Source organism: Halichondria panicea, chromosome 1, assembly GCF_963675165.1.
Source record: "Halichondria panicea chromosome 1, odHalPani1.1, whole genome shotgun sequence".
NCBI classification, from domain to species: domain Eukaryota; kingdom Metazoa; phylum Porifera; class Demospongiae; order Suberitida; family Halichondriidae; genus Halichondria; species Halichondria panicea.
This window is the reverse complement of record NC_087377.1, coordinates 12,973,562-12,996,767: the sequence shown is the minus strand read 5'-3', so window position 1 is coordinate 12,996,767 and position 23,206 is coordinate 12,973,562. Positions and strand designations below refer to the sequence as shown.

The 23,206-nt window shown below is 39.2% G+C and overlaps 1 protein-coding gene and 2 long non-coding RNA genes across 4 annotated transcripts; 1 reads left to right on the top strand and 2 right to left on the bottom strand.

The window, feature by feature from the left end:
* Nucleotides 1–5,593: 5,593 nt before the first annotated feature.
* On the bottom strand, nt 5,594–8,559 carry LOC135350458 (uncharacterized). Of its 2 annotated transcripts, none has more exons than XR_010399155.1 (2): nt 7,635–8,559; nt 5,594–7,581 (listed from the first exon to the last, which is right to left on the bottom strand). It is a non-coding gene; the product is annotated as an uncharacterized LOC135350458 (long non-coding RNA). The 2 variants fall into 2 exon arrangements; XR_010399156.1 differs by having other exon boundaries at nt 7,639–8,559.
* Nucleotides 8,560–11,347: 2,788 nt separating this feature from the next.
* LOC135350881 (uncharacterized) lies at nt 11,348–12,255 on the top strand. The gene is made up of 4 exons (XR_010399318.1): nt 11,348–11,419; nt 11,491–11,542; nt 11,621–11,986; nt 12,040–12,255. It is a non-coding gene; the product is annotated as an uncharacterized LOC135350881 (long non-coding RNA).
* Nucleotides 12,256–17,398: 5,143 nt separating this feature from the next.
* LOC135331545 (uncharacterized) lies at nt 17,399–19,594 on the bottom strand. Its single transcript, XM_064526782.1, has 5 exons — nt 19,345–19,594; nt 19,216–19,292; nt 18,205–18,406; nt 17,822–18,151; nt 17,399–17,664 (listed from the first exon to the last, which is right to left on the bottom strand). Exons 1-5 carry the CDS (start codon nt 19,592–19,594, stop codon nt 17,399–17,401), a joined length of 1,125 nt encoding a protein of 374 aa, XP_064382852.1.
* Nucleotides 19,595–23,206: the final 3,612 nt, after the last annotated feature.

The following is a 23,206-nucleotide window of genomic DNA, read 5'->3' as shown; positions in this document are numbered from 1 at the left end:
ATTATAATTAAGGAACGCTCAACGCTCAATCCTCAACGCCTTCTGTTGACGTTGCAAAGATCCTGTAAGCAGGGTCATACAGGGGGGATATCCCCCCTCTGTCTCCAATTTCCCCCCTCCTAAAATTTTACATTCAGGTACAAGTTATATGACTGATGCCCATAGCTGGCAGTGTTACATATGCTAACACCTGTAGGTAATCGAAATAACAATTGACTTTTTTTAGCAAGTTATTAATTTTTCAAAAGCATGCCTTATTTCCCCCCTCTACTTCAAAATCCCTTATGACACCCTGGTAGGCATACTCTATCAGTACGTAGGATGTGGTTAGCACATAATTATTATTATGTTGATTGTTCCCTCACTGACCCTCAGGCCCAAGCACATTGTGTAGGTGGTTAGTGTGTTTGTATAGCCCCTGGATTGACCACTAGTAATACACCACTTATGTACCACATGTGTGACTTATCATTGGCATATCTATCCCCTTGTTTCTATGGTTTTGTGTGCTTGGCCAATCCTAGTAGTTTAACAGTAGAAAACACCCATTGAGATTGGCTTGTCATTTCCCCTCTGCCTATGTCATTTCCTCTTATTTTTGGGTGTGTCTGGAATTCACCCAAGAATCCTTGGAGCAAGCTGATTGGTGTTTCCATAGCAAAGTTTGACATCATCAAATCATGAATATCCTTTGTGTATCTGAACTAAGCTTTTGAACCTGGGCTGGAAAGTTGTGTATGTGGAATGGAAGTTGAATGGAATGTTGTTGATGTATAATGGTTGTACTTGTAGTGCTGCTGTAATGCATCAATGAATTACAAACACCCAAAATCGTAAGATAAGAATAGAAATACTATTTATAGTCTGTGATTGTACTTTATGGCTTATTATGTACACATTCATGACAAAGCTTCCAGACACATGACTGTCAATACACTTTGCAAGATGCCAGCTGTCTTTAGTATTGTTCCCATTATTATGTGTTACATGTAGGTGACTTAGGTCAGCATCCAACTGTTGACCCACTTCCTACCTAGCTGTAGATTTGTGCAGTGAAAGCTTAGCCAGACCAATGATTATTCAATATTTATAGCCATGGGCTATAAACACAATCATACTTTGTATTTAGCACCTGCATATTTTTCATTTGACACCTATAGTAACACCTGCTATTGCATTACACCAATACATTATCACAGTGTCTGTATTATAGATGTGGTTTAGTTAAAAATCCTGAAACAGAGACTTTTAGGGCCTGACATGGCTGTCCAATATTCTAGATGGCCATGGCTGACCTGGTGTTGATGCTCACTTTATTTTGGGCAAATAGTAAAATGCTTGAGGTACAAACTGTTTGCATAAGACCTTAGATTAGAGTGTGCTGTGGACTGTGGTGTGCTTGTGTATACACTAGCTGGTACACTTATCTCAAGTAGCTCTCTAATCTCCCCAAAATTAAGCTTCAATGTGAACTGCAAACCACAGTACAACTAGTATATACTGCTACTGCCCAGCTGAGAATTGCCAAACAGAATGAAATCTCATTATCACTAGGCTGAAAGCTTCTGGTTAATTGTGGTATTGTAGTGCCTGGCAACTGTGTTGCAATCTAGTGCAGCTGTACCAACACACTTAGTCAGCAACCCACAGCTGCACCCCCATTACCCAATACATAGCTGTAGCTACTGTTTGGTATGTGTCGATCTCTGTATAGGTACACAAAACGCATGATGAGTTTTCCTGCCCTCCGTTTTGACCATGTAAGGTTATAAAGTCCAACTCTGTTGACTTTAACATGTGATGACAGCAACAGCTGTATACATGTGTGCAATTAGTACAAAGGTATTGCTGTACATGTATAATTATGTGTGCACTACTAATACATTGATGGTATTGATGGATACATGTAAGTGTTCACTGGTACATTGAAGGCATTGTATACACAACCGCGCATTTTTGTTTTCATTTCTCTGTATGTTAGTTCAGGAGAATGGATCGCCTGTTTGTGGTATACTTAAGTAAGTTTATCTTTCAATGATAACGGTTTCTATAATAACATTTCAACTAATGGGTGCAGCTGTAAACACTTTAAACGTATTCATTGACCCGTAAAAGGGGGAGTAAATTAGTATAATGACATTCATAAGAGAAAAAGTCAATCTTTCCGCCTTCAACTAATTGCTATGAATGCCTTTGGGCTAAGTGTGGTTTTATGCTTTTGGTAAGGATCACTAGTTTAGCAAAGTAATTGTGTGTGATGCTGAGATGTGGTCACCCTTGTCCAGATTGTAGGAAATGATTGCTGTAATGACAAATTCATTGTGACTGGGCTTTGAGGGTGTTCATAGTTTTGCATTGCATGTGCAATAATTATGCTTATTGTTAAATGCGTGCACCACTGCATGTATACTAGTGGAGTGTGCTTTTATTGCAAATGCGAACGAAACAAGAATATAGAGTAAGCAAATTTTCACATCACTATTAGTATAACCTGCCTGCATGCATGTAGCTATACTAGGGAATTGCTCGATGATTAATTGTACAATTTCCCACTGCATGGTAACTACACGTACATTGAATTACAGGTATTATTATCTCATTCTCGTGTACTAGAGATCCGACAAACTGTGTTGCCTTAATTCTGTTTACCATCTCATGCACTGATAATATTTTCTGAAAGCTCACAATGAGGTCCATCTTTAGGATAGTATGCTGAGCTCAAAATGTTGGATCACAGATATTGGCTGGACCCTCCCAAACAATTATGGCCATTCAAACTGAAATTCCATCTGCTATAAGCATGGTTCTACAATTAAGCATAATAATGTGATGGAAAAGTGACTATTTTAGTATCGCACACATCATATACGAGTACATCATTATAAACATAGCATGCACTATATACGAGTACATAAACATTGGTCTGTGAGAGAGCTAGAGGGAATAACTCGTGATTCATAAAGAAAACGTCCACTTTCCAACTGGATTACTTAAATTCATTTTGCTAACTACCGTATAGCGGATAATTTTCAGGGTACAAAATATTCGTAGTTCAGCAATATTGAGACATTTCGTGGGTAATATTTTCGTGGTTGGAGCTTGCACTGCAGGTAAAGGTAAGCAAGGTCACTTCATTCGTGGGTAAAATATTCATGATCATGGTCAGACCTTCAAAAAACCACGAATATTTTGCCCCACAAAAATTACCCTCTATACGGTACATGTATTGGGGGTTTATGCTTTTGGTAAGGATCACTAGTTTAGCAATCTAATTGTGTGTGATGCTAAAATATGGTCACCCTTGTCCAGATTATGGAATGACAGGCACAGTGCAACTGCTCTAGCAATTTGAATTATCCACCCATGTGTACATGCTGAGTGTAATCAGAGGCTAATAATTATTAGTAATTACTTGAGCTGCACCATGCATGCCTGTCGTATACCTCCTCTGCATAATTATATAGTTACAGTGGAACCCCCTCAGGCTATAACAGACACATTTGGGGAACAATGTTTTGGCCTTTATACAGAGGTGGCGCTTGTTGAGAGGTTATTTTTTACACAAACTGTTCATTTGGAACTGGCCGTTATATAGCAGAATCCTTTTCTAGTTGTTTCTTGTTCTTTTATTTGTTCTAGATCATTCTAGATACTTAGGTTGGTATTATAAGTAGGTGTGTTTTTGTTATACAGTGTGTTACAATTAAATATTGAAGGTTAAGTATTGTCATTCTATTGCGATTACGTTCCAAATACAAGGCATACCGCTCGGCTTTGTTACACAGACAGATTCCATTCTCTGGATCCGCCACTGCTTCCGACATGCAGGAGCTTGTCCCTCTCTCTCTCAACACACACATGCATGCATGCAGGGTATCCATGCAGTCGTTCATACATGTGCATGTACTACATGCATGCATGCTTGCACAGCACAGCAGTCCCATGCATAGCAACATGGATGTCACTCGACACATGCAATGATGGAAATGTACATAAAAAAAGAACATAATTATTATTATGGTGAGAGACGATATGTCTGATGTGTACAATCATGCAGCCTTAATTGCTGTGACTGTGCATAATTATGCTTATATAGGCTCGATATAAAATATCCCAAAGACGGCACAAATTCTGGACTTTTTATCCTCTCCGCATGGACAACTGCACACTTCCTGTACTGTATATCCGTATATCCCCCAATGGAAGACTTTCCCCGGCCCCCACATGATATCGATGGTTTCAGCTCTCTGTTCCTGTGCATGGTACTAATTCCCCCCACCCACACACCATCCACAGGAGCGACGCAGTGTACGTGGTCAGGGCTGCTTGTTCTACTGCATGCTCTCAAATTCTTCCTCTTCGGAGATGAGCAGGTGGAGAATTATAGTGGGCAGAGTCCAGTGGCAGTGAGGTGAGTGAGGAGGGTGGTGTGTAAGGGTATAGGAGGGATTTAAAGTACATGACGTTACGGGTTTAAAGTACATGACGTTACGTCGTATAATAATTGTGCATACTGAATGTAGTATAGTTATATACTCGTATTCACGGTATCTATACACCCTAGTAATGTTTGAACAATATTGGCAGTAACTGTGAATGTCTCTCTTTCTGAGTGACTGGCATTATTTCACTGCCCACATAATCACGCAGTAGCGGTATATATAGAGCTGTCTGGGCTGACTTATACATGTACTAGCTGTGCATGCGGCCCTCTCTAATACACTGCAAAAACACTTTTGTTAATTTAACAAACAAAAGTTTGTCCCGGTGATGAATCTCACATGACAGAATAATATTTGTTAGAATGACAAAGGTAAAACAACCTATTGTCATTCAAGCAAAGAAATTATGTCAAAACAACAAAGTATTATGTCATCTGAATTTCACCAATTTATTGTACTTCTATGTCAAAATAGCAAAGTGAATGCTGAATTAACACTGCTATAAAGTGAATTTCTTTGTTAAATTAACAATATACCTTTGTCATTTAATTAGTTGTTTTCTCGCGCACGTACGCACATGCAGAAGGTCAAACAGTATTAGAACAATGAGTTTATGATAGAATAAGATCACACAGTAAAAACAGATTCGTTATAATAACACAAAACATCTCAAATGAAATGCATCATTTGAAATTTAATGTAGAAATGACAGAAATTTATGTCATTTCTACATTAAATTTCAAATGATGCATTTTATTTGAGATGTTTTATGTTATTATAACGAATCTGTTTTTACTGTGCACTGGATCATATGACATGCAGCAGAATAATTTCTTCTGTCAGTAAATTGTTTTTAGTGTTCATCACTTAGCGTTTCTTGAAATTCCAGTACAGTGAACTGCAGGCGTTTCGTTTGGTTTCATGAACGCTACATCCCTCAGATCATTTTCGTCACAATAAGCCCCTACAGAACAAAAGATTGAAGTCACTATAGTTACCAACACATATGTAGTGCAAAATGTAAATAGTATAAGCTATCACCCCCATGGACGAAGTTGACCAGTGTAACTGACACATGAGGACACATACACACAAACTCGTAAATCAGTATGCTATAGCTATCACCCCATGGACGAAGTTGACCAGTCGAAACCAGTGTAACTGACACGTGAGGACACATACACACAAAATCGTAAATCAGTATGCTAGCTATCGATCACCCCATGGACGAAGTTGACCAGTCGAAACCAGTGTAACTGACACATGAGGACACATACACACAAACTCGTAAATCAGTATGCTAGCTATCATCCCATGGACGAAGTTGACCAGTCGAAACCAGTGTAACTGACACATGAGGACACATACACACAAACTCGTAAATCAGTATGCTAGCTATCACCCCATGGACGAAGTTGACCAGTCGAAACCAGTGTAACTGACACGTGAGGACACATACACACAAACTAGTAAATTACAATGCTAGCTATCACCCCATGGACGAAGTTGACCAGTCGAAACCAGTGTAACTGACGCATGAGGACACATACACACAAACTCGTAAATCAGTATGCTAGCTATCACCCCATGGACGAAGTTGACCAGTGTAACTGACACATGAGGACACATACACACAAACTCGTAAATCAGTATGCTATAGCTATCACCCCATGGACGAAGTTGACCAGTCGAAACCAGTGTAACTGACACGTGAGGACACATACACACAAAATCGTAAATCAGTATGCTAGCTATCGATCACCCCATGGACGAAGTTGACCAGTCGAAACCAGTGTAACTGACACATGAGGACACATACACACAAACTCGTAAATCAGTATGCTAGCTATCATCCCATGGACGAAGTTGACCAGTCGAAACCAGTGTAACTGACACATGAGGACACATACACACAAACTCGTAAATCAGTATGCTAGCTATCACCCCATGGACGAAGTTGACCAGTCGAAACCAGTGTAACTGACACGTGAGGACACATACACACAAACTAGTAAATTACAATGCTAGCTATCACCCCATGGACGAAGTTGACCAGTCGAAACCAGTGTAACTGACGCATGAGGACACATACACACAAACTCGTAAATCAGTATGCTAGCTATCACCCCATGGACGAAGTTGACCAGTCGAAACCAGTGTAACTGACACGTGAGGACACATACACACAAACTGGTAAATTACAATGCTAGCTATCACCCCATGGACGAAGTTGACCAGTCGAAACCAGTGTAACTGACGCGTGAGGACACATACACACAAACTGGTAAATTACAATGCTAGCTATCACCCCATGGACGAAGTTGACCAGTCGAAACCAGTGTAACTGACGCATGAGGACGCATACACACAAACTGGTAAATTACAATGCTAGCTATCACCCCATGGACGAAGTTGACCAGTCGAAACCAGTGTAACTGACGCATGAGGACACATACACACAAACTGGTAAATTACAATGCTAGCTATCACCCCATGGACGAAGTTGACCAGTCGAAACCAGTGTAACTGACACGTAAGGACACATACACACAAACTCGTAAATCAGTATGCTAGCTATCACCCCATGGACGAAGTTGACCAGTCGAAACCAGTGTAACTGACACATGAGGACACATACACACAAACTCGTAAATCAGTATGCTAGCTATCACCCCATGGACGAAGTTGACCAGTCAAAACCAGTGCATGAAGACACAAACTCGTAAATCAGTATGCTACAGATGAAGGTCGAAATCAGGCCAGGGACAGTTGCCCTCTAGCTAGCTATATAGTTTTATGGAATCTGACATAACTTGCAAGTCGTTTCTTTGAAGTCGATGAAGGTGGTTGTTAAGTAGACTCCTAGCTGGTACACATTGTGGGGCCGAGGTACGGTAAAATCTGCAGCTGGAAGAAACACGTAAACACATTTATTTAGCAATGAGCAACATAACTTAAATCCTTTTTCTTTGAAGCTGGTACATGGTGGAGTTATACGCCGATACGGTATAGCAGTGATTCAGTGTAAACTGTGAATTCAGAGAGTTTTGGGATCATGTACATGCCATGCGCCAACAGCATGCAATGGAACTTAACTTTTTTCTTTGAGATGGTGGTACTATCTACTCTTTAAGAAAATCTGAAAGAGAGTATTGGGCAATAAGTTGAGTTTAGCAATGAGCACTGACTAACTTGCAATTGTCTTTTCTTTCAAGCTGCAGATGCAGGTGACTCTTGACTCCTAGATCCTAGCTGGTGTACATGGAACATGGTAGCCCAGGGCCAGGGGTACAGGCATGCAGTCAGTGCGCGCTAGTGATGGTATAAAGCTGCATGAGCAGCTGCAGTCTGGTGCAGCTGCAAGCACCATGTGCTAAGTATGTTGAGGCCTTGCCCTGTTATTCCTGAACGCCCCCTCATGCCACACCTATAGTTCCAGCTTAATTATAGTCTCGAGGCCAAACTCTCCTGGCCTCGAGACTAGCTAGAGTTAGAGGCTAGAGAGAAGCTCGATCCCAGGCCGCTCTTCAGGCCAGGCCTTGTGAAGGAGGCCGGCTATAGAGAGAAGGCTGCCTGCACTGCACTGCACTGAAGGACTCTGGAGGCTCCTGACTTCTTCACTGCCACTGTAACTTACCATGCCCAGTCACAAGTCTCCAATTGCTACATACACAATTGAACATGAGCATGCAAAGATATAAGCATCAGGGCAACTGAGATGCTTCAGTGTAGACAATTTATTACGAGCTAGGGTAATCGAGTATAGGTTGAGTAGGTTGAAATCAGTGATGCAAACTTGCACGTATCTTTTAGTAGAGTTCTAGCTGTAACTTTATAATTTGTTATTGTCACAACATAATGTTAATTTGACAATGAACGGTAACTTCCACTAAATGTGAGATCAACAACGCTTCGACAAAATGACAACACATGTGTTCAAATAACAATCTACCATTATAATAACAAATATTAATAGTTAGATAAACTATATTAATAGTTAAATAAACTATGATTTGTCGTTATAACAATAATTGCAGGAAATTGACAAACGTTTTGTCAAGATAACATTTTGTGCCGGTAGCAAACTGTGTCACAATAACAAAAGTGTTTTTGCAGTGTAGCTATATAGGGGAACACTATCGCAATAATTCATTTCGAGTGTTACAGTGGAAACTGTATACCCATGCATTTGGGAAGCAAAGTTTTGACCGTTATAGTTTGTTAATGTGCATAAACTGTTTATTTGAGACATGGTCATTTTTGCAAATCGCTTTTCTTCAGGGGTGACCGTTAAGAAGGGATCCACTGTGCACATAAAATGTACACTCAGTATAGTTTGAAACACTGTGTAAGACGAGTTATACCGTTAACGTTGCTATGAGGAAGATCATTATCTCCCGCAGCAAAACAAGAAACATAGGGGGAAAATAGAGGTTGAATGTCTGCATGCATGGAGCCAGCCTGGAAGGGGCAGTCGTTCATTAGCTGGTGAAACACGTCGCTGATGCCCCTGTATCTCTTATCATCGTTCAATTGATACGGATAATTATACAGAAATTGTACAAATTTAACAATTAAAAAGACTATAGTGATATGGTTAGGGTTAAATTTTTGTCTTGTGAACTGCTTGTTGGTTTGGGTGCTGCATACATACAGTATGTCCTTGAACTGCATGCCCATATATACCACAACTCACCCAATTTTAGTCAATTATAATATTAATGATCTTTACCAAAGAGACTTCATCTACTTTTTATGCACATAATTATTGTGGTGCACAACTGCAGAAAATGAAGAGTTTAGGTTTCCAGACTAGTACTGCTTATAATGGTCCGTATGCTTCATTCGGTTTCAGCTCAATTTGTTCTTGGATAGGAGTAACTTCTTCATAAACAGGACCACTTGGCACAACAGTGGGTTGAATGCTTTCTTCCTGTCGCTGTCTTACTGTATAGCGTCCCCTATTCCTGTAACACATAATGCAGTACATTAGAGATATCCCCAGCAAGAGTCCAATCGCTATGTAAATAGTGAATGTAGCTGCCACACTGACTGCCATTGCTTCACCAGTATACAGAAGGATCGCAATAATAACTATACATGTACATGTATACGTATACAATCATACATGTATACATAGCATAAAATGTATGCATATTATGCTGGTTCTGTGCCCGTCCAATTTCCAGTGTCACAAATCCTTGTGGTATATATTTCCATCCAGTCTGTATCTACTGGGATATATATGCATGTGTATGTTGAAACAGTTCCGTTCGGTCTTGGTAGCATTAAACGCATCTTCCTCCGTATTATATTCCAAGACACCATTTTCAATTTCGATTTGAGGCAGGTCAGAGCAAAATACCCTACAATTGACAAGATAGTTTTCACTTTTAATTGGCAGTTCTGTTAATTATATACCCTACAATGTTGCCTAGAAAAATGACAATGCATGGTTTAGCATACGTAGCCTCGTTCCCAGGCCGATTTGTCTCTAAAATAACGCTATAGATAATAATCTCGGGCTAAAGGCCCTTGACCATACTAACGGGCCAATAAACAGTTTGTGGCACTCATAGCCATGCATGCATGCAATAACTAATACATACATACCTGCATGGACCATTATTTGCAGCTTCAGTATATATTATAGATGGTGAAGGAACTTAAAACGCTCATTCAGTCAATTGATTAAGACGAGATTAAGGAGCCGATTAAACGATGACAACTTAGCTAGGCTAATAACTATATATAAAAAAATAATTGAAGGACCTGACTTAATTTTAATGAGATCGTATAGACATAATTATTACCACAGAAGCTATACATGTATAGCCTCGATCCCAGGCCGAGTTTTCGTTTTTATAACTAGTTGTTAACATTCACCTAACCGTTATAAAAGCGAAAACTCGGCCTGGAATCGAGGCAATTATATACATGTAGATCTATAATTATTCTTTCACTGAAAAACACCACAATTTGGTGTGACAATGGGCCTTTCTCTTTAATTTTTGATGTGTCTCGCTTCTGCGTTATAGTCATATGACTGATCAACCTATCATATGAGATAGCTAATCAAGACCCTCGATTCCAGGCCGCTTATAATTGTGAGGATGGCCTGTAATTGAGGCTTAGCTATTACATCAATCGCATCAAAGCTGGTCCACAACAATTTATAAATCATAAAAAAATTTATTATCGATCAAATCAATTTTTCTGATAATAAAATCAATTGATTATCAGATTGTTGAAGATTGTTCACGTGTAATCCATTCACATGCAATCGTCAATAATTTATGGATGCACACGTCTTTTATCGCAAATGAGCGTTCTATAATGGACAGGGTATATACAACTTGACAGACGTCCATTCAAATAATATTTTGCATGCATGTGTCTTCTGTGAAACCCAGAAATGAGTGTGGCTCACTAAACGATTGTAAAATACACTTCCACTAATAATTATTGTCCATCAATGTTGTTCACTATCAATCTATTGTCATGGCTGCAGGTTGTATAGCGAAACCAATAGGACACAATGTTAGCATAATTATAGCCTCTCCATCCATTCCATCAGGAGAGCATCTAGGGCATATACATGCAGGCATGAATTCAAAATCATGCTAGTGTGCTCAGATTGCATCATTGTTACGCAGTTTTATGCAGATAATTAGCATGTAGTCTAGACGCACACTTATATACTCAGCTGTTTGCAGGAGTGAAATTAACATGGATTATAAGAGCAGTAACTGCAAGTTTACATGACATTTGTGATTGGTCTCACCATAATTATAGATTCTCACTTTTATATATGCTTTGATCAATGGTCACTCAGTCAAGCTCTCAATGTGCTGAATATGTTGAATGGGTACGGATTGTCAAAGATAGATCTAGTCCAATTATGCAGGCAGTGTTTAAAGACAACAGAGATAATTGTAGTGAGATCTATATAGATCATGAGTGTGTCAAGTTGCAAGGTAAGATCCAAGATCTATGAATACCTGTATATGTTGTAACAAAAAAGAATGCTTCTCTTCTAATTCTGTAGATTATCCCGTTGGTCCTAGCTTCATGGATACTGCTAGCCACAAATCAACTGGGTAAGTTGATATAGACAATGAGTATATAGGGTGCATAATTATACTGAACAATGAGTTGCTTTGTTTACTATTGTCTAGATACTGTGTATGGAAACTCAGCATTCTGTCAAACATTACTGATGAAAGAGAAATGCTAACAGTTTGTCCTGGAGAGTTGGTCTCTCTAACCTGTAGCCATGACAATGTTAATGCCGAACAAAGTCGATGGGAAATTAGTGGAGCCATGTCTTGCAATGGTTTAGTGAGCCACACTACTGGTTTTGCAGAATACACGTGTGGTCAATTCACCATCACCATGCATGGTCAGCAACAACACTGGCCCTACAGTGAGCTCAACTATTCAAATATCTGTCACTGAGGTACTGAACGGTACTCTGATTGAATGCTTTGCTGGTGGTCTTTTTTCGTCGCCACTAGTTGGCAACACCACACTGAATGTGATAGGTGAGTAACAATTTCTAGCTGCAGCCTACCTATTTGTGTGAACTGCTATACAGATATAAATGCACTGCCTGTAACTGCCTGGGTGGCAAATCTGAGAACTAATAGTTTATGTCCTGTTCTGGAGTGGGACCCACTGGATGCACCATACCAGAGATGTGTTACTGGATACACTATCAACCTGGATGGAACAGTGTACAATACCACCAACACATCTCTATCATTAGCTGGAGAGAGCCTCCCTTACTGTGAGACTCAGACAGTGACTGTGACACCACTCACAATCACTGAAAGCTCACAATTAATGCAATCGATTTGATATGTATCTGTAAGATGATATGCTGAGAGCTCAAAATAAAAAATTTGAGTACCGCACACCGTATTATAATTATAGCGAGTATATTTCGGCGATAAACATTAGCGGTTTTCGCAGATACTAATATCGCATGCATGCTTGCGTGTCAAAAGACTATTGAATCTGCAAAATTCCTTATAGCTATATAATTATTATGGTCTTCTGCAAACATTTATACCCTAGAAATATATATCTGCTATATATACGTAAGCAATAAAATTATAATGACACTTTGATAATAATTGCAACCCTGCACAGTATATATGTGTAACCAGTGGCGGATCTAGAAAAAGTGGTATAGGTGATACAGACAGACACAGACAAACACACTACCGTATACCTCGCTTGCGCATGCGCACCGAGGCATAATAAACAGATTGTGACAGTCATAGCCATGTAATAACTATTACATAATCTGCTTGTATAAATCAAATAATCTGTTACAGTCTGAAAAACAGGAGGCTCTGTCCCCCCCCCCCATATTATATATACATACTGTATTATGTATAATTATATATGCATGCACCAATAGTTTAATTTTCAATACCTTCATACTCTACTTTATTTGGTTGTTGCACTGTATCTACCTCGATCAATCCCTATTATGTTAATTGTGCTTCCCTAGTTATACTTAATACTGAGGCAAATTTTTCAATTTAAAGAAAAATCAAAAAGAAAAATTGGCCTGGGACCAAGGTTATAATATGAGGGTATAATTATGCTTTCTTCGATAATGGAACATTCGATCCAAAAGCAATCACTATACTTGGCTAAAGTTAGGCTTAGCGGGGAGGGGGGGATATTTGTAGTTGAGCAATATTTAGTCAGTTTGTGATCTGGTTGCTGCTTGTACCGGCAGGTCAAAGTGGTCAAGGTCGTTTCATTTGTTGTGTTAAAATAATCGTGCGCAGGATTTAATCCTTTCCCAGCTTTAGCCGACCATATAGTCGGCATGGCTACTGATATAGTTTAAAAGTCATTGTACACGCTGTGTTGGAGCTATGTGAACGCTGCAGGTATCAGCACATGCACATTGATAATTAACAACGACAAGCACGCCGAATAGTTCCCCCTGAAAACTACTGCTAACTTCTTTCACAAGGTTACAAAATATGTAAAGTATTATAGTTGCAAAGTATACTTGTAAAGGCTTGTAATGGGTGTATAAGAGACTGCATGGACATTATTGCGTAGGATGTGTATGCTTATTTTGTGTTATGTATATAGAGCTGTGTGTCAGGTGATTTTTAATGGCTGTGTGTCAGGTGATAGAAGAGAGCCTCGTGGTGTGTTTTGGTTGAGTTTTGTGATTGTTGTGATAGTTTGAATGTTGATTGTGTTATTGATTGTGTTGTGCTGTAAAGTTAGGCTATTAATATTGCTAGGTAGTCCTACAGTACAGGGATTGGAAATGATCAGTGACAATGTAATAGTTATTATGGCAATTCGTGCCACCAGCAGTTTATATTGGCCCTTGTATTAGGTAATGATCTCGGGCCTTTTTAGGCCCTTGACCACAATCTAATATAGAAACCACTTGCTGCATAAATGTGAAAAAATAGGTAAAAGGTAGTTTTTGCTATGTTTTAGTGGCTGGATTTACAATAATATTTTTAGTGCATTGAAACCATGCATGCATTTACCACAGGAACCACAATTGTCTCATTCATGTTCCACTAATTTGGGTGGAGGGTGGGCTCTGGTCTCAAAAAGGTCACTTTGCCCCAGTGCAACATGCTATATACTGGCACTGCTATTCCTATGATCTCAGAGGTCAAAGGCAACAAGGGCTGGTTATTTTTTAAAAGGGCAGGGCTTGTAAAAACTAAGAGAGTTGATAATGCCTTGTTATTATTATACAGTCTACAAACTCGTAATTACTTTACTGATGAACATGATGCATGGGCTCCTCCAGCCGAAAGCTCTGTTGACGGTTGATGTGGAACAGTTGCAGCAGCGACTGGTATATAGATGAATAAGTGGTAGATATACTGCTGCAAGGACTGCTGTGCATGTGTGGGTGGGGAGTTTCATTCTTCAACATCGTTTCTTTCAACTATAATTATATACTAGAGCTGTATTATAATACAGCTATATATATAATATAGTGTATTAGCTAATTATGCGACTATTGCATGATGCTAATTTATAGTCACAAAATAATAATTATTCACTTTACACATGCAGCAACTTATATAATATATCCTTGTAGATTCTTCTATATTGAGGTCAAAAGCTCCCTGTTTTGAGAGCTATTTAACATTATAATTATACTGACTGCACAGAAAGAAACATACATACAGGTTATTGCTCTTCATTCTATACAACTCAAAACATCATCTAAATTCTGTATATGTATACTATCTTGCAATATCAAGTGATACTCAATATGCACAGGTAAGAATCTTTTCACTTACAACTACAACTGCACACCACAACATACTGCAATAAAAGAATTGAGGCCTTCAGACAGTTTAGTTTAATAAGCTATGATAATGGTCCGTATGCTTCATTCAGTTTCAGCTCAATTCGTTCTTGGATAGGAGTAACTTCTTCATAAACAAGACCACTTGGCACAGTGGGTTGAATGCTTTCCTCCTGACGCTGTCTTACTGCGTAGCATCCCCTATTCCTGTAATACATAATGCAGTACATTACAGACATCCACAACAAGAGTCCAATCGCTATGGAAATAGTGAATGTAGCTGCCACACTGACTGCCATTGCTTCACCAGTAGAGAGGGACCGCACAGATTCTGCATGTGTGTGCATGCATATACATTAATTGTACATGTTTTTCATTTGAGAATTAATGCATAATGAATACAGTGGAACCTTTGTTAACAACCACCTCCAAATAAAGGCCAGCTGCTATATAACGGCCAGGCACCCAGGTCCCAAATGAACAATTTGTGTATAAAACAACCCCTCAACAAAGGCCACCTCTGTATAAGGCCAAAACATTGTTCCCCAAAGGTGTCCGTTATAGCCTGATGGGCTCCACTGTAGTTGTGTTTTTCATGCAGCGTTGCACCTGCTTCACAATCCTTGTGTCAATATGAATTTAGCGGCCACCATGTAACCCTAGGGCACACTATACATTCATACATTAAACGATTTCTGCTATCACATCAAAACTAAATACCTGTTATTATGTTCTTAGCACGCAGGCACGTCACAATTTGGCAAAAAAGTACTGTAAAAGTGATGACTATAGTTTTTACACAATTGCAAAATGTGTGACTATAGATTCAGATGATCATTTTTTGGTGACATTTGCATGAAAACTATGCATGCACCACTTCTATACAGTATACATTTTTTCATCCTTATAGGCTATTATAATCAATGCATTGGCGCTTGAAACCAATAAACCTAATGTTCACCTCAGAGAGGTACCGTATATTTTTGCTGGTCATTTCCGGGAAACAAAATATTCTTGGTTTTCGTGGTTGGAACTCAGCACGAATATAATTCTTAATTTTTACCCATGAATGAAGCGACCTTGCCTACCTTTACCTGCAGTGCAAGCAGCAACCTCACAAAAATATTATCCACAAAGTGACTAAATATTGCTCATGCAACCATGAATGTTTTGCCTTTGCTAATTATACCAGCTATAATAATTATAATACGGTATACTCGGTCGTACCTAATGCGGTGGGTGTATCAATTAATGGAGAGGTTGTGTGTAGCTTGGTTGTTGTCTAATAGTAATGTTGCTGCATAAAATGCAACAAGTTTTGGGTAAAGTTGATTCTAGTAATTTCTATGTGCTTCTATTTCTAAGCGTTAAGTGTCCTGATTATACTAGAGGTGTCCTTATTCACATGCAGAGAGTCCTTATAGCTAGCTCATAATTAATAAACAGAGCATTTTATTGTGGTGTCACTGTTATAGTATTTATTACTGACAACATGCAGTAAACAGCAGCAATTATATAAGTTGAAGGGTCTCTTATAAATTATTTTTAGTGTTGGTCCCAGTCCATAATGCATGTACAGCAGTTCTTATGAGCATTATATATACAGGTGTATTGAAATGTTCACATCCTCTACAGATATACTACATGTACAGCCGACCCTACGAGCGATAGTGCATGTATAACTTTTGTGTCAGAGAGGAACTCCGAGGAGGTCATCGCGGTCGGGTGAGTCTTATAGCTGTGTTGTACAGCTGCGTATGTTTCTCTCTAATACTCTCTACAATGCATATTTTGCGTTAGTTATTCTTTGCATCAGCAATACAACAAAACCTTGTATTGAAAATCCTATAATAGTGTATCCAACCCTCTCCCCTTATATACAGTGGAACGTTATCTTTTATTGAATGGTTGTTTTGTACACCGCTATATATATATGAGGGGTTACACGTATACTGTGCAGGGTTGCAATTGTTTAAACAATCGAAGTGTCATTTTATTTTTACTGCTTACCGTATAGCAGGTATATTTCGAGGGTATAAACTTTTGCAGAAAATCATAAGGAATTTTGCAGATTCAATTTCCTTGGAATAGCCTTTTAACGCGCATGCATGCATGCGATACTTATATGTCTGTAGGATACATGCTATCTGCGAAAACCGCTAACGTTTACCGCCGAAATATACACGCTATAATAATACAGTATACGGTACTCAAATTCCTGAACATTTTTATTTTGAGCTCTCAGCATATCATCTTACAGATACATGTCGGGAAAAATCACAAATCGATTGCATTAATTGTGAGCTTTCAGAAAGTATCATTGTGAGAATACCGAGTAAAACAGAACGGGCAGCACATGCAGTATAGGGTCTGTCAGTACTTCTGAGAGTTTGGATGTCTGGAGCCAGCCTGGAAGGGGCAGTTGTTCATAATGCTGTTGCTGGTCAAACGTCGCAGATGTCTGATGCCCCCCTATCTGTTCTTATCGTTCAACTTGATCCAATACGTCAATTATGATGTTAATGATCTTTACCAAACAATGCAAAACAGACTTCCTATGTGTGCTTCTACTTTTTATGCACATAATTATTGTGGTGCACAAATACAGAGTTTAGGTTTCCAGACTAGTACAGTTTTATATTGGTCTGTATGCTTCATTCGGTTTCAGCTCAATTCGTTCTTGGATAGGAGTAACTTCTTCGTAAACAGGACCACTTGGCACAGTGGGTTGAATGCTTTCCTCCTGTCGCTGTCTTACTGCGTAGTGTCCCTTATTCCTGTAGTACATAATGCAGTACATTACAGACATCCCCAGCAGGAGTCCAATCGCTATGGAGATAGTGAATGTAGCTGCCACACTGACTGCCACTGCTTCACCAGTAGAGAGGGACCGCACAGGTTCTGCATGTGTGTATATAGATGTTTTTCATTTGAGAATTAATGCATGAGTTACAGTAATGAGTATTATTATCATAGCAGGCTAACTACTAGTAAACTCTAGCTTATTCACTATACTGTTGAGGTAAACAATACTATTTGCAATTGTTTCACTATCTACCAGTTATTCGCCTCCATGTAATATCTCCTAATGTTATCAAACTGAATTCTCCAGTGATTGGAGATACGACGTCATTTGATTTGTTGCTGGCCAGAACAACTCTAATGGTGTAGGTGTAGAGGACTCCAGCAGTGAGTTCAGTGAAGGTCACGGTAACTTGGTTGGTTGTGTAGGGAAAGGGGAGGATGATTGGGTCCGAGTGAGGGGGAGAGAGGGTGGAGATAATGAGCAGGTCACCGGGAGGGTAGCTGGTGAAGGGGAGGGACAAACGAACCGTGTAGTTAGTATCCGATGGTGTAACTTCTTGTACGGTAATCATTGTAGCTGGAACTGAAAGATACGAAATCATAAATTTAATGATATGCCAGCATTATGCATTTTACCAGTCACAGTAATGGAATTGATTGCAGACACAGAGCATTCCTTGTTTCTGAACATCACACACACTGTGTAAGCATCTCCAGGAGATTGATCTGAAAAATCGATTGCAACTGAACTTCCATTAAATGATTTGGTAGGAACACAATTTTCTCCACTCGTTATGTATCCGAATATTCGAATGGGTGCAATATCAATTGAAATTTCCTGTTGTGAGGACGACAATAATAATTATATGGCAACAAAATTAATATTACATATTTATGTTGCCTATTGACGCATAAAATCGCCCTCTGGAGAGAGAAAAACCCCCTCACACCCAAACTGTCAACTACTACTTTTATACAGGGACACGCTCTTGTAAGTTTTTGTGGTCCCTGTGGGAAGTTTGCTATGCAGCATATGCTGGTTTCTATGCAGTTATTACGTAATTCCAGCCACCAAAATCAGTAGAGATCTGTCATATCTATATGCAACAAGTGGTTTTTATGCTGGTTTTCAAGGCAACGAAGTAGTTATTACATGGCAATTCGTGCATGCCACAAGTAGTTGTGACATATGCGCCTTACTGGCACAGTTCACCACCTGAACTGTGCATGCCATAATTATGGTAGATATTGGCACCCTGTTTTATTTGATCTCAGAGGTCAAAATGCAACCAGCTGTGACGTATCTAAGAATTTGAGAGGGGGGTTACAAAACAGCTAAAATTGACAAAAAAAAAAGGTCATCACTTTTCCTAAGCAATGAGCATGCACATTAGAGAGCCCACGTAAATTGCGTAACTCTATCATATACAGATCACGATCATTCATGCAAGCTTAGTTGCTAGCTATAGCTAGTAAGTTGATCTCCAGTGTGTTGATTCCATGGAACCCATGGAACCTGCATGTCTGGATCCAGCAGTATTGGTCCTTGTAGTAGATAATGCTCTCAGGCTAGAGGCCCTTGACCACAATCTTCTACCGGGCCAATAAACAGCTTGTGGCACTCATAGCCATGTAATAGCTACATACCTGGACCATTATTTGCAGCTTCAGTAGCACTTCATTATGGATGGTGAAGGAGGCAGATAATGCTGGAGTCCCCAAATCTGAATAATGTGACACACAAATTGAACAATAATGCTGTCGCATTACAGGCACCTCTATTGATCACTGTGATATTTGAGGTATCTGGCGATAAGAGTCCATTGAGTGTGAGTGGTGTCACAGTCACTGTCTGAGTCTCACAGTAAGAGAGGCTCTCTCCAGCTAATGATAGAGATGTGTTTGTGGTATTGTACACTGTTCCATTCAGGTTGATGGTGTAGCCGATGACACATCTCTGGTAAGGTTGGTCCACTGGGTCCCACTCCAGAACAGGACATAAACTGTTGGTTCTCAGGTTAGCCATCCAGTCAGTTACAGTAGACACAGTTAGATCTGTAACAGTTGAAAGTATAATATATAAAGTTGATATGGTGTGGCTAGCATGAAATCTTGTTGTTTCACTGACTTATCACATTGAGTGTGGTGTTGCCAACTTGTGGAGACGATATAAGAGCACCAGAAAAGCATTCAATCAGAGTACCGTCCAGTGCCTCAGTGGCGGGTATTTGAATAGTTGAGTATAATGTAGAAACTGTATTACCTATCCTCGTAACAGTGAATGAACCACACATGTCTTCAGTCGAATCAGTGAAGTGGCTTACAAATTCATCACAAGACTGAGAGCCACTGACAATCCAGTGAGTTTGTTGACCAGCAACATTGTCATGAGTGCAAATTAGAGAAACCAACTCTCCAGGGCAAACTGTTTGCACACCTTCATCAACAGAATGTTCATTTACGGCATCTGGACAATTATTATAGACAATTAAAAAGAGACAATGAAAGCCGAAGGGATTTGCTCTGCTTCTGGATAAGTAATATTTTTCTCAGTAATAGATCTACCAGCAGCCTTTATGAATCGGGCATCCTAGCAGGTGTACTATACTATAAACATTTACCCAGTTGATTTGCTAGCAGTACCCATGAAGTCAGGACCAATTGTATAATCTACAATGCAGGGTGAAGCAATCATTATTCATGAGAGTATTTATATTTATACATGCAGAAGTATATATCTTTTACCTTGCTGCAACTTGGCATACTCATCTCCTATGAACTGTTTTAGCTAAATTTACAGACTTTATGACATGTGCAAAGCTTAAACTAAATACAACCACACCCATGCATTGTGTGTCCATACTTCAACACTTAGAATCATATGTATTGTACATACTCATCTCCTATGAACTAGATTACAAAAAATCACATGTGCAAAGCTTGAACTAAATACAACCACACCCATAATACATTGTGTGTCCATATACTTTCATAATTGGGAATAGTAAGGTATCAATGTCTATTTTGAATACATTAAGTTTTGCATAACGACGTTATCATGGCAAAAAAATGGTGAAGGTGAATATTTAAATTAATAAAGTCAGCAAGACAACACTGAGAATCATATGTATTGTGTGTGCTGTGTTTATGTCTACGTCTATAATTATCACATTTTTGGATTTTGTTTGAGAATAATGTGTGCAACAAAAAGCATAATACATCAGGGCCTATAATAAGAGCTTTTTAAACTGTATTCCTCCAGCTCTTTTGACTACTTTCATTTGCAATTGACAGGTATTCAATTTCTCCTACAGAAACACCACAATGTCCAATGCAAAGCAGTTATATATGTTTCTCATCATGCAGTGTGACTGTGTTGCACCTGCTTTAAACCGCAGGTGAATCCGCACGGGGTCATATTTGTGTCATGATGTTATAGCAGCCACCATGTATGTAACCCTTGGACACACCAACAGTTGCTGGTGACCTGCTATAACACACACACTATAATTGTATGGAGACTTTAGTGCTCATTAACCTGGCTGCATATTGAGGATGGCCTGTTTATGTGGCGATCATGCACGATAGGCAGCCATGCAGGCTTCACTGTTTTATGAAAAACAGATAATTATTTCGAGGGTATAAACTTTTGCGGAAAGACCTTTAATTTGCAGATCCTTGGACTATAGCCTTTTGACGTGCATGCATGCATGCGATATTAGTATGTTCGCGGTGTATGTGCTTAATCAACGAAAACCCCGAACGTTTACCCTTACTCACTAAATACGGAATACAAAAATTCCTTATTTTAAGCTCAGCATAATTATCATCTTACAAATAATTATAATGAGAATCAAATCGATTGCATTATTATTAGCTTTCAGAAAATATCATTGAGAATGACTAAAACAGAACGGGAAACACAGTGTTACTATAGGTGTGTACACGATAGACTTGCCGATCTAGCTCAACTCAAAACAAGCATATAGAAAACGGCATGTCTAACATAATTATCGGTGTGCCAAGTAGGGCCTGGCGGGTCTGTTAGTACTTTTGAGAGTTTCCCAGCAAAAGTCCAATCGCTATGGAGATAGTGAATGTAGCTGTCACACTGACTGCCACTGCTTCACCAGTAGAGAGGGACCACACATGCAGATTCTGCATGTGTACATGCATATACATTAATTGTACATGTTTTTCATTTGAGAATTAATGCATAATGAATACAGTGGAACCTCTGTTAACAACCACCTCCGAATAAAGGCCAGCTGCTATATAACGGCCAGGCACCCAGGTCCCAAATGAACAGTTCGTGTACAAAACAACCCCTCAACAAAGGCCACCTCTGTATAAAGGCCAAAACATTGTTCCCCAAAGGTGTCCGTTATACAGGTGTTCCACTGTAGTTGTGTTTCTCATGCAGCGTTGCACCTGCTTCACAATCTGCAGGTGAGCCTGTATGGGGTCATATTTGAATTTAGCAGCCACCATGCAACCCTAGGGCACATGCACTATAACAGTGGCTGCAATGAAGAAGTTCTGTTTATATGGTGACCACGATATAGGCAGCCATGCAGGCCTTTATTTGTTAGTGTTGTAGCTATTGAAATCTCTCAACAGATTGTTAAATTACGCTCACACTTTTTCCCACAACAACTGCTTGGTATTAAACTATATACATTCATATACATTAAACGATTTCTGCTATCACATTATATTTAAATGCCTATGTTCTTAGCACGCAGGCCTGTCACAATTTGATAAAAAAACACTGTGTGGTCTTCACACAAAATGTGTGACTATAATTATAGAGATTCAGATGACCGTTTTTTTGGTTATAATTATATTAAACAGAATTTGCAAGAAACCATGCATGCACCACTTGTATACAGTGTACATTTTCATCCTTAGGCTATTAATTAATGCATTGGCCCTTGAAACCAACAAACCTAATGTTCACCTCATAGAGGTACCGTATATTTAAGCTGGTAATTTCCGGGAAATAATTGGTTTTCGTGGTTGGAACTCTGACCATGCACAAATATTTTATCCACGAGAATGAAGCGACCTTGCCTACCTTTACCTGCAGTGCAAGCAGCAAGCACGAAAATATTATCCACAAAGTGACGCTCAACCATGCACGGATGTTTTACCTTTGCCCCCCCGAAAATTATACCGACTCACTGCATATATAGCTGGCTTTGAGACTTGTATCTCTGCTTCTGAGCAGAATTGGCGAAAATAAAATTTGACCCCCCTGAAAAATAACGTTTTAAACTGATAGAACTAAAAACTAGGCTTGAAGTAGTCTGCAAGAGAAGTTTGGATAAATCCAATTAGTGACCTTAATTAGCTAAGGTCAAGTGGTTCCAGCCTCCTCTGTAATTATAGCATGAACATCGATATTCATGTATCAGGCATGTAAAAGTGCACTGCAATCCAGTACAACCATGAGTACAACATGTCTACAAAGCTGAAAAATAAAGTTGTGAGTTAAAACTTACTTAGATAGAATGCTAATGTCATTAGCATTCTATCCAAAGTCATTAGTAATGACTTTCTTTAACATCACTAGATTGTACTGTTGTTATGGGCAGTTCTGCTGCAGCTAGATCACTGTAAGTTATTATTTCGAGTG